Source organism: Aythya fuligula, chromosome 12 (genome assembly GCF_009819795.1).
Source record: "Aythya fuligula isolate bAytFul2 chromosome 12, bAytFul2.pri, whole genome shotgun sequence".
NCBI classification, from domain to species: Eukaryota; Metazoa; Chordata; class Aves; order Anseriformes; family Anatidae; genus Aythya; species Aythya fuligula.
In genome coordinates, this window is record NC_045570.1 from 7076866 (window position 1) to 7089278 (window position 12413).

General features: G+C 41.8%; 1 protein-coding gene across 1 annotated transcript in view; it reads left to right on the forward strand.

Annotated features, from left to right (window-relative positions):
- The window catches only part of SLC6A2 (solute carrier family 6 member 2), a 66587-nt gene that overhangs the window by 21515 nt on the left and 32659 nt on the right, over positions 1-12413 (forward strand). Inside the window, exon 3 of the mRNA XM_032195755.1 lies at positions 2671-2908. Within this exon, the coding sequence (XP_032051646.1) occupies positions 2671-2908 (238 nt within the window). The remainder of the gene's footprint in view (positions 1-2670; positions 2909-12413) is intronic.

The window sequence follows — 12413 nt, forward strand, 5'->3', positions numbered from 1 at the left end:
GGTGCATGGATATAGGTTACACTGAGTAAATGTTAGACTTCTTCCTCAAAATAAAGCTTTTCTCTTCCAGGAGGCTAGCTCTGCACAACAGGAGAACTGCATTTTTTTTTCATATCAGTCAAACCCCAAAACATTAAATTAGAGATATAATAAAAGATAGATAGGCAAGCTAAAAAAAATATGTGCCCGTAAATTTACAAATGAATTCACCTAGGTTTACCTAACCCTTCTGTAATGTCTTCATGGGAGCCAAAATTCATCCCAGCTCCCAGGAACATGCAGCCCCTTGCTCAAAGCTCCTGGGGGTGTTGGTTAATACTTTTGGATAGCAACAAGGATTTTGAAAACCTAACTACAAAAATTAGACCACAAGAATCTCAAAGTGTTTGAAAAAGAAAAGCACTGTGCTCAGAAGTAGTCAGTCTGTTGACTTCAGGACTGAAAAGATGAAGAGAAAGGAGAATAAAGTGCATTGCACGTGTAGGCTTGTTGACATTCCGGCTGTGTTTTTAAGCGGACGTATTCAAGGTAGACTAAACATACCTCACTGAGAGCTTTCAATGGTCTTCAGAGGATATAGAATAGCATCAGGTATTTGACTCCTTAAGTGTTGAATCCTATCTGCATCTCAGCACTAGTATAAACTCAGTACTGTTAAAAGCTCTGGTCAAATCTGATAAATTGCAAATATGTTCTACTGCTAAATTCTACTGCTTTTGTATTTTTTCTGGTTTAATTCAAAAAGCAAGCACAGTCTACGCAAATTTGTAACACCTTCTCTAAAAGAACAGCACTGTAGTGCTAATTTTAAATATGAATATTATTGCTGTGAACTCTAAGGACTCAACTACTGCTCTCCTAATGCATGCAATTAAAAATATACCCTGTAACCTTTGCAGCAGTGTTTTCATCTCTGCGTTTTTCCAAGGCCTATTTTAGAGTGTGGGTGGTGCAGCACTACTTTAAAATAAAAGTTCATTCCTGAATATTCTTATGATTTCAAAGAAGTGACATTTAAGATACAGTTGATCCCGTATTTTTGAATCTTGATATCAAATATCCATCATTGTCCTCCTGAACAGGAAGAATTTCAGCAATACTTTCTTGAACAGAGATCATCCAATTTCAGTGCAACATACAATATTCACACTTCATATTTTACCATTTGTGTTAAAATTTAAGAATTACCCTCCTGGCTGATTTTTTTTCCCTATTGTTATCTATCCCTAGAGTTTGAGTGTTACCCCACTGGCTTCATTTAACCACCAAAGATTTTAAGATACAGTTTCATCTTTATTTACGCCATCTTTTCCCAATATTAGGGATGAGCAAGCTGGTTTATCTATTAAAAAACTCCCAAAGAGTTGGTGTATCGAAGTCTCTGAACCCTTTCAGGGTCAGCATCTGTTTCTTACACAAATTGCAGCCCGAGGACTAATAGACAGTGTGTGCTGTTTATTTGTTCTATTAGGGAACACAAAAGCCTAATAACACCCAACTGTTAGGCCCCCAGTGCAGTATTTCTGCATATCTAAAATGGAGAAAAACAAAAATAAAGGTTTACACTTAGGTGCCTTGACACTGCAGGGGTGATAGCCATAAAGCAGATGTAGTCTCTACCTGTAACACCAAATACAAATAACTTTGGGACAGGATTCAGGGATCAATGCTGCTCACACTTTAATAATAGAGCGCATTCAGCCAGGGTAAAACAAGCTTCCCCAAAAAATCTGGCAATAAACTTTTATTCTGTTCTAGCATTAGTATCAAAACTTCCTCCCAAACTATTTTAAAATGCACATTTTATGAGGAGAACGTGCACTCTCTGGGATTCTTTCACTTAAGAGGCGCTCCGAGCACACCTCACAGCATGCAAAAACACAAAGCAGATGCTCAAAGCCAATGGAGAATGCTTACGGGGGATTCACCAAGTGTGCCACCCAGCATTTACTAACCCTAAACCCATGTTTAGGGTTACATTTTGCGATTATTTCAACTCTGTAATCCTGGGGAGGCAATGAATTGATCTGAGGGTCCATGCACAGCTTAGCCCCAAGCCTGATATTCACTAGGATTTACTGGCAAGCTCCTAACCCATTGGAGCCCCTCAGTGGAACAGCAGAGGCTGTTCTGGGCATGTTTTGAACGTAGTCACAAGCTGACGGACGCCAATCTGGACACTAACAGTGGGAACGAGGCGGGAGAAGGATTGGTGCCTGTTCCAAACTAGCTCGGGGTAGGAGCATGAGGCACAGGGAAACCTCTCGTGCCTTCAGCTTTACTTTCCAAGGCAAGTTGCCAAGGACTCTGACATTATGAAGATGAAGCAAGTTTCACTCCTAACATGGGCTTGCAGTTCTGTGCATTGGAAGAAAAACAGCAACGGAGTTGTACAAGAGCAAATTTTGACATTGAGCTGCTTCATTTCTTTCTCTGGCAAACACAATTGGATTTCCTAACGGCTGCTCATTTTCCAGCCTCGTTCATGTAATTATTTGGTTTAAGGTCAATGACTCGTGTATGTAAATGACAAAAAAAAAAAATGTTTTATTTGTCTGAAAACTTGCAATGAATTTGCAACTATGTGTGTGTGAGTACTCCACTAGTTGTGTTTGCATGTGCTGTTGCATGTAAAATGCAATGTATAATCTACTTCTCCTTTGTCTTTAGGTGTAGGCTACGCAGTGATACTCATAGCTCTTTACGTGGGTTTCTACTACAACGTTATCATAGCTTGGTCTCTGTATTATCTATTTTCATCATTCACATTTGAGCTCCCCTGGACGAACTGCGACAACAGCTGGAACAGCCCAAACTGTACAGATCCCAAACTCTTCAACGCATCAGTGCTCGGCAATGGCACCAAATACTCAAAGTACAAGCTCACTCCTGCTGCTGAATTTTATGAGTAAGTGTTGACTTGACTTTACTATTTATTTAAAATTCTGTGTCTCAGTGTGTTTCCTCTGGAAGGTAAAATAGGATAGCGTCCAGCCTCTAAAACAAGCATCAGAACTAATCCACTAAGGTTAAAATGCAGCTGTAATGTTCATTTGTATTCCTGTGTGATTAAGCCCCCTGCCTCTGCAAGCTTTAGTTTCCCTGGTACAAATGCAGCATTGGCCACTGAGCAGTGTGGGGTTCCTACAGGAACCACAAATCAAGTTTGCCAGGGCAAGGAAACAGCAATATTGTGAAGACCACTGAGTGCCAAACGGAGCTGGCTCTCAGGCTTTAAAATAATGATTCATTCAATAGACTTTGCCTGGTTCTCCACTTACAAAACACCTCAGAGCAGACCTGTTTGCTCAGCTGCCTCGGCAGTTCAATGAAGTGAGATGCAGCACTGAGCAGACGGGAGAGCACCACAGTTAGAAAAAGCCAGGCTTCTTCTAAATCCTGAGTGAAAGAGCATTCTGCAATATGGGCCAAGACAGGCAAAGACACGCTCAAATCAAACATTCGAAATCAAAAGCAAAAAGGTATACGAATAAGTGTAAAACAGTAATATTCTGTGTATAAATAACTGCACTGTGGGTCCCCAGAGAAAGGCAGCATTTGGTTAGGAGAAAGAAATGAGGGTGGGCATCAGGCTAACTGAATCAGCTGTTGAATAAATCCCAATAATCACTATTTCAGTGTGGGGAATGGAAGGCTATCAGGGCACACATCTGCTGAGCAATGAGCCCTGCCTTGCAGGAACAAAGGGACACCGCTGTTACCATAAACGTGGGATTCAGCAGGGAACTTAAGGTCTGAGTTCAGAACTGTGAAACGCTTGTGGCTGCTTGCTCTTTGCTGGACACAACACAGTCCTCAGGAGCGGGACACAACCTGTTGGCCAGGCCTTGGGTAAACTAAATTACGTGCTTTGAAAACAGTTAATAAGGGGATTTGAGTTTAAAGGAACTCCCCAGAAGGACAAATAATGACTGCTAAAAAAAGTCTACTGCCCTTACAAAGACAATGTATGTGCTCATAAACCAAATGTAAAGAGAGCACTTAGAGCAAGAGGCGGTGTTGTGTATGGACAAAGAACATGACTTTGAAGTGAATTATAAAAAATTCTTCAAAAAAGTAACTATTATTAGAGAACTTTCATGTGAATGGCTTTTTTTTTAAAAAAAAAGGTTTTCTTTACAGTTTTCTTGTGATTAAGCTTTTTTTAAAGCAAAATGCAATCCTCATTGTCTTGCTTTGCTCATTTACTCTTTAAAGTGGTTCTCTGCATTTTCAGTTATCACATCATGCTTGGGGGACAATATTGTGTTTGTACTGGGTGGGGTGGTGGTGGAAACTATGCCCAGCATTTTAAGTTCCACTGATCTGGGAACAGCCCAGTCTGGGATTCTGCCTCCGCACCAACACTTGAAATATCAGGGTTCTTTCCTTACCATGAAATAGATTCAAGGTGCAGTTTTTAGAAGGTTAAAATAAAAAGGGAGTCTGATGTTTCATTATGATTTGATCCCTGAATTTTGGGGCAGTTCTTAATTCCCTAGGCCCCATACTCATAAGCAACTAGATTACATAGCAAAAATGAGAATAAACACCCAAGTAATGCAATCTATGACATCTGCTTCCCCATCTGTAAAAACAGGGAATCACAAGGGGCATTATGCTCACTTTTCCAATATTTGGATTAGCTCATCAAGTCCAGCTGTAAAGCTCAGGTGTGGACCCAAACACGCAAAGTTTGTGTGTTCAGATCGACCCTGAGAAAGCCAGCCCAATTCAGAAAACAGCGTTTCATCTCTTCTATCAAATAACTGCACTCACTCCCGTCATCTTTTTACAAAAGGGAGAGCAGAATCTTCCCATTGCAAAGCTTCATATTACACACAACAGGGTCAGGAAGTAGGAGCGATGATGTACATGTTAAATTTGCATCAATACAGCAGGCTTACAGAACGCTGCACCATTTCTAGATGCAGTAGATAAATAACTGATCCTTCCTCAATAATACTGTGGACGTGTAAGAGGTTTTGTTTGTTTGTGTTTTAAATAACAGCATCATGAAGACACTGCTTTCTAAATCATAGAATTGTGTTTACTTTCTTAATGTCCATCCTGCTATCCAGTCTTGTAGGATGTAAGCAAGAGCAGAAACAATTACTTTGGGGGCAATAGATTTAACAAGGCAGATTTCAGAATTTGAGTTTTTAGTAGCTACATAGAGAAACAAGGAAACAGAACAGCTCCTTTTATACCAGAGGGAAATCATGACAAACTATGCCCCGTGAAACATCAGTGGGATACCTGTGGAAGCCTGGCCTCTGCCCCCACACAACACAGCACGATAGCCAGAAATACCAAAACAGGACTCAAAACCAGCAATAGCACTGGTGCCCAGAGTGAAAATGGCAGAGAAAAGGAGTGATTTTGTCCATGGGTGTGAAAATACTGGTCTGTTACTTTTCTCGGTATTACCCAGGTATATGGGAGACCCCCCAGCTGGGAGCATTCAGGGGTATGTTTTCAGCTGTAGCAAGCAGCAGAATAAGAGCACGCTGCTCTGTCTTAGAGGGATGCACCACAGCCTGTGGGAATCGATATGGAAAAATTGTTAAGGATGCTAGATGCTCAGGCACTTAAACCTTCAGCCTCAAGACTTCATGGGAAGGGGCACAGCTTGAACCTGTTTCTTTAGGTTGTGTGCTTACATCAGGAATATATGCAGAGTGATGTAAACAGGGCGATCTGAAACACTAGCCATCTATTTTGCAGTGGGAGGTCCTTCCAAAACAAGCCCCACGCAGACAGCTGGTGTGGTTTCACTTACAGGGAAACAGAGACTTGTTCTCTCTTTGGGACTTGAGTCCGTCACAACACAAAGCTGTTCTGACCGCAGAAACAGAGTAGATGACTTCCTAAAACCACGCAGCTGCCAGGGCTGTCTCTCCTTCTCTACCTCCACTGGTGCAGGAAAAAACTGTAGGAAGAGGTGGGAGTGCTGTGATACAGCGTTTCATCCAGTGCTTCAAGAAAAGCACCTCTAAGTTCAACAGGCACACGCTGATTCTCACCGCTTGTATTGAGGGAGAGAAGGGAAAACTTGCTAAGGAGCGAGGCCAGACCTCTCAGCTGTCCCGTGTTTGGCAGGGAGGGAGAGCAGGGAGAAGCCTCTAAGCCTCAGACTTGGAAGAAACCACTCCAAATTGTAATTTCCGTGTCAAGGCATGACAGAAGCACTCTGGAAAATGCGTCTGGATTTTGTTTTCAAGCCGTACGAGTTGGGCAATAATTCGGGTCGAAGCGGTTCTACCCATATGCTTTCTAGAGAGCATTTCGTTCCCCTGTCTGGTTTCAGTCACTTGGGCTCTCTCCAGGCCAAGATGCCATTGACGTCAGTGGGCAGTTGCTTCAAGCAGGAGCACAGGATGCAACAGGACCTCTCCAATACCTCATCAGGGACCGTTAAAATCAATTACAAAGTATTTGCACACTGCAAACTTAGCAAAGCAAAAACTCCAAAATCTGATAAAACCTGGTGCCCTTCTACTCATAACACTCAGTCATAACAAAGACCCAGCTAGGACCGAAATGCCAATTCCACGTTTCTTTGAGATGCACGTTAATTACTCCCCCCTTTCGTGGTTTGGAACTAAACACACACAACGCTAAAGACATCCTATCCATTCAGTACATGTTAAAGTAATTCATAAAAAAACATTTTTGGGAAAACCGAAAGCCCATCACTCAAAAAACCATTCCTCTATCTGTTCCTTATCTCTCCTGTGTAAGTATTTGATCTGAATATTGGCATACTTTATATTTGTTCTCCATTCTTGTGCCAAGGAAGATTTTGTTACCATCTTGCTTTCATGTATGCAATCAAACAACGCCAATCTGGAGGAACAAAAGCACTATTCTGCTCACGAGGCACTGTGCCTGTTAAAAACCCGTCATCTGTTGCAGGAATGAATCCGGACAGTTTCTTAAACAAAATATTAAAGTAATCACCAAATGCATTGAGCTACAGCTATTTTCCTCTGACAGGACTTTTTCTCAGCACTGTAATCCATTCCTCCTGCGTAAGAAATAAAACATTTTTATAGGGAAATTTTCCTGCCAGACTCAGTAAAGGAAATTAGCAGAACTCACAAATGTGCCCAGATGTGAGTAATTGCAAAAAAGCTATCTAAGAACAAGGAACAGACATTTAGTCACAGCAGTCGTATCATTTATAAACATTAATTTCTGGGGAGCGTGTGAACCAAGAATCCCTGCAAAGATCCGCACTGTGTCCAGCAAAGGTTACTTTTAGAGACCTTGAGCTTTGTGCTTTGGGGCACCAGTCTTCCCAGGGACCACCACCACCGGCCAGCCGTCACTCAGTGCTCCAGTGGCAGACGCAGACATCTCCCTGTATTAACTGGGGGGCAACTGCTCCAAATGAGAGAAAACACCAGTTCAAGAGCAAACATAAACAATTCTGCTTAAAATAAGAACTGAATCAAGGAAGACCTAATGACAGTGGGTAGCCCTGTATCCTACTAATGATGTCTGGTAAAGAAAGACAAGCTTGTGCTAAACCTGACCAGCAATTCTCAGTGACGTACTGCTTCCCAGGACACCAAACCTCCTCTGACTACATCTGTCAGCTCCTTTAGGAGGTTTTTCAGGCAGCACCCACACCCTATAGACATGTCTGAGAGCTTCGGTAAGCAATGAGAAAGTAAGAACCTCTGCAGCCATCTAGGCTTACTCATCTTTTGAACCTTAATTGCAAGAAAAGAGTCATCAGATGTTTCTAATCTCTGGGTAGCAGTCATTTGTTTACTTTTTCTCTGAGATCACGCAATCCAAGGCTAATGATAATTCTAGCCAGGCTCTGGGCATTCACCCTCAAAAATCCCCTGAACGTAACTGAAGAGCTCCTCTGATTTCACCAGGCTTAGAATCAGTTACACGTAGGCAATACATGAGCCCATCACTAAAACAGCAATGGACAAACTACTTTAGATATTAGTGTATTAGTACTAAGTTAATTTCACAGGTATACTTAGGAGGTGTTTGAGTGCCTCGTTTATATGTCCGTAGTCTGAGACTAACACCCGTGCATCCCTGCACATCATGTATTTGCTTTTTGGCTGTAGATGTTTTTGGACTCAGCTAAGTAACTCAGCAATCTTTCTCTTTTTGACTCAGTATACAGAAATTTCTGGTGCAAGTATTTATGCAAAAAAAAGGCTTATGAAAAAAAGGCTATTCCAAAAATATTTACATGTGCAGCTTTGAAATTTGCTTTTCATGTACGCTCACATCTTCTCCATTTGTTGACCATTTACTTACACAAAGAGAAAAGAAATGAAATGTGAGAACAATGGGAGTCAATCCGTGTAAGTGTGTACACATGTTCTTAGGCTTTGGACAGCTTTATGGAAATGATTCCTAAACCACAACAAGCCTTTTTACAACAAGTCCGGAAGACTGGAGGAATAATAACTTTGCCAACTTACATTTCCAGAGAGTTTTCTTGAGATATTGCAAACGTCAGGAGCAGCACTTTGTGCTGCATGCAACCGGCTTGCTTTGTGCTAGTTTGTAGGAGGATTTCTAACAGCTCATCTGCACACAGAGAACCCGATACAGCTTGGTGGGGGTACCAGACTCTGAGCAATGGCAGCTGAGGACACTGCTGCAGCACCTCTCCCCTAGATTACCTTGCATTTGACATCCTGGCAAGCAGAGGCAGAGCCTGTGGAATATTTCCATCCCCGTGTGTGTTGCTCAAGGCAAAGGCAGCAGAGGTGTCTCCTCCAGCATCCTACATTTTGCTGTCTGTAGGGGAACAGAAATGCTGAACCTGCCAGTTAGGGACTCTGGCAGCTGGGGGAGCATGAGTGCTCTGCTTTGCCTATAACCTCAAACAACAAACATTTTTTTCAGGAGTTTTGCACTTGCTGGAGCTAGTAAGGGGTAAAATTCAAGCCTTTCCATTCTTTCTGCAAATCTTAATATAATGGGTAGGTTTTGGAAACCCCTTCTTCAGAGCACTGTGCGGACTTCAATGTGCTGAGCTGTGGCACAAACAGCAGGGGAGGTCGCTATCATTAGGTTAATGGGAGAATTAGGCAGAGTAAAGGCTTCAATGAGTGGAGATAAACATTCTCAGGGAATGAGAAGTTTAGTCCTGGTGGCCATTTATAATTTCAGAAGTATGGTGATTCAAGAAGAATCACAGTTCCATTCAGTTCGAATCACAATGGGCCGACGAGGGTACCACTGGCAAATCATTTGTTGTAAGTGATTCCCCAAACCTAGCTTGAAGTCCACCATAAAGCTCCATTCTCCAACACAAGAGGGAGCTGAAATATCTTGAGGCTAACCCTGTTGGGCTTTGCTGACTTCACGTGGAGCCATTCAGCTCTCCCTGCACCGCACTGTAGAAGTGCAGCCCGCAAACACCCCGTGTTCAACCTGGATGAAGCCAGCTGAGGCCAGCTGAGGTTGTAGCAGAAGCTCAGCCCCACACAGCTGCAGATGTCTGCCTTGTGGATGCAAACTGCAGCAGAAACTGTACAGCTGAACTTAAGCAGTGCTGTACTTGAAGTTGTAACACCAAGAGCCTGGCTAACTTTGTGCAAGAAGAATGCCATCCAAGGCTGCTTCCAATAGCCTTCCACAGACAGAAGGAAAACCTGTATTTTATACTCTGAAGGAAACTGGCAGCAATGATGATTGAACCATGGTTGCACAAATATATAAAATGCAAGAGATGTATGTAGGAGAGCCTTCTAAATGAGCCAATTACCATGCCTCAAATTGCTTTCTAAATCGAGTATGTATTTTAATTTCTATAGATTGCACACCGTATACACTGTCAGTCCTTCTGGAATCTTCAGTCTATAAATTTGCATTAAGTTTTAAATCATTAAAACTAGCCTACCTACTGGAATAGAGAACAGAGCTCACGAGATCAGGACTGTATCTATTTATAGCTCAGCCAATTTTCTGCTATTTATTCTATGCAAGCCATTTGGGTTTGATCCCTCAAAAGTGACTGCTAGCTTGTAAAAGTACTTGGCCAACTCCCTGCGTTTTATTTTTGAAAGCTATAGCCCATTTATTTTGCATTCACAGGTGTTCATGTCCAAAATGTTCTCATCTAAAATTGTGGGCTAGCAGCCATTTCTGAGACAACCCTGCACTCAGAAATGATGTCTACAAACACTAAAACCAAAAGATTTCGTTTCTAATCAAAGTTTTCTGTTGGAAGAATCTCAGTTTGCCAGACTGTAAAGTAAATCTGTAACTTAACTTACTGATTTACTGATAAATCAGTGAAGTTTTTCCAGCTAAAATCTGATACAACACATTTAGAACTTGTTTGGATGAATGACACTTCTATTGATCCCATCCAATTTATGCAAATAATTTTTACATTAACTTTAAAAAGAAAGAATGACCCTATAGAATTGTGCAATCATATTTGTATTGAAACCTAAAATTATATTTGATTTGGGATCAGAAGAAGGCTTACTCCAAGACCTTTAACTTGACCTGTTTGTATAAAACCTTTTAAATTTCCACAACAGTCATGGAAGTCTCCCCAGGGATGAATTACATAAAAGGCTCCTTAGAAAATCCTTAGAAAGAATCAATCTGACAAAGTAATGTAGGAAAATGCAACATCTAAAGCTCTTACCCTGTTTTCTGGCTATGGATTGCATGTTTTGGAGTGAACAACACAGAGGAGTTTTCAGATCAAGACCCTTAGCATTTCTTTTTCCTTTGTGTGGTTCCTTGTCGATACTTAACATTCACCATTTCCATATGGAATAAATTCTAAATTGCTGAGAGTGGAGACAAAATGAAGGATTGTTATAATCCTCATTCTATAGAAGGGAACACCAAGACATGGGGAAGAAGTGGTTTGCTCCTAGTCAGACATTATTGTAGCTATGATTCCATCAGTTACCGAGTCCCTCTGAGCAGCTGCCCGCTGCCTCCTTGATGATTTGCCTTTTGTAGGGTTTATATGTGAATACCCCACAGCTGTTGGCTCTCTGGCATCTGACACCAGACTAAAGAGGAACCAAGCTCTGCACAAAGACAAAACAGAAGACAGGGATCCAGCAAACAACCTGCCATTTGCTGATTTCAGCAGAGGTGAACTACTTCCCTTTGGCTGAACGTGGTGTGAAAGGAACGCAAGAACTGGTGCCAGAGCTGTGAGCTGGCTTGGGGAGCCTTCCCAGCAGGGAGCACTGGGCAAGAGAGGACCAGAATAAATCTCCCAAAGAGAGAAGCCAGAATGCAGCTTCAATCTGAAATGCCTTCACATTCATGCTCCTCTTGCAGATAGGCAGACAGACTCTTGGGACCTATATTTACAGTGATGTACAGTCTCAAAGTCATTGCAAATGTAATTTACACTGCCTTACAGGGAAAGTGGTCTTAGCATAAATCAGGCTCCTATGCACAAATGCCTGATTAAAAATTTAAAAAAAAAAAAAGTTTGTTTCTTACTAGCTCCTCTTTTCTTTTGCTCAGCACTGTACGTCCCTGTTCTGTTTTCATCAGCTCATCTGTTAGTGGCTGTTCTCCATCCTTCCCCCTTGTAATATTTTTTGTCCTTTTTTGCATATATGTCTCATCTACTTTCATTCTTCTTCTCAACAATGAAAATCTGCAGGCAAAATACTAATTCTAGGTACCTTACTGCCTCTGTTTTTGCTTTTTCTCTGATTCAGAATTACTCTAAATTCACAGATTCTGTGAATTACGAGTTTATTTTGTTAGCAGATGTGGATAAACTCTCTACGAAACAAGAATCTTTACAGCACTGGGTAATGGCACAATCCTGCAGTAAGACAAGCTCAGTTCAGGAATGGACACTGGCCGCCTTGCACCATTCTGCTGTAATACCAAAAGGCTGAAATCTCGGGTGTTTTGAGCTCAGAGCTTCAGGAATGGAGAACCTTGCAGTATCCCTCACTGCCACTGTCCTCTTTGGGGCCAGTACAGGGGAAGTGCCTGAGTACAATCCGAAGGAGCCTGCCAGGGATCTATCACTCCACCTGCCCTAGCAGAGACAGGGCAAAAGCAGCTTCAGCTGCTCCTGAGATAAAGTACTACTTGACGTGAAACAAGAATAACTGTAGCATATCTGAGCTGCTGACTGGATTTTCTCTAACATCACTGATATCCAGTAACTGATGAACATGATGAATGCTAAGCTCTTTTCCAATTTGTCCTCCTCAAAAACAAACAAACAAAAAACCCCACTGTTTTTCAAAGAACATTACAGAGCTATCCTTCAAGCCAAGAAGGTTTAGTCTAGTAGTTTGCTGCTTCTCTCCTCAGTCTCTTCAGATGTCAGCACACCTTAACCCAAATCACAGTCCAGCACCAGACTTCTTTGCTTTATGGAGCAACTGGAACACAAATGTAGCCTCTAATGGGTA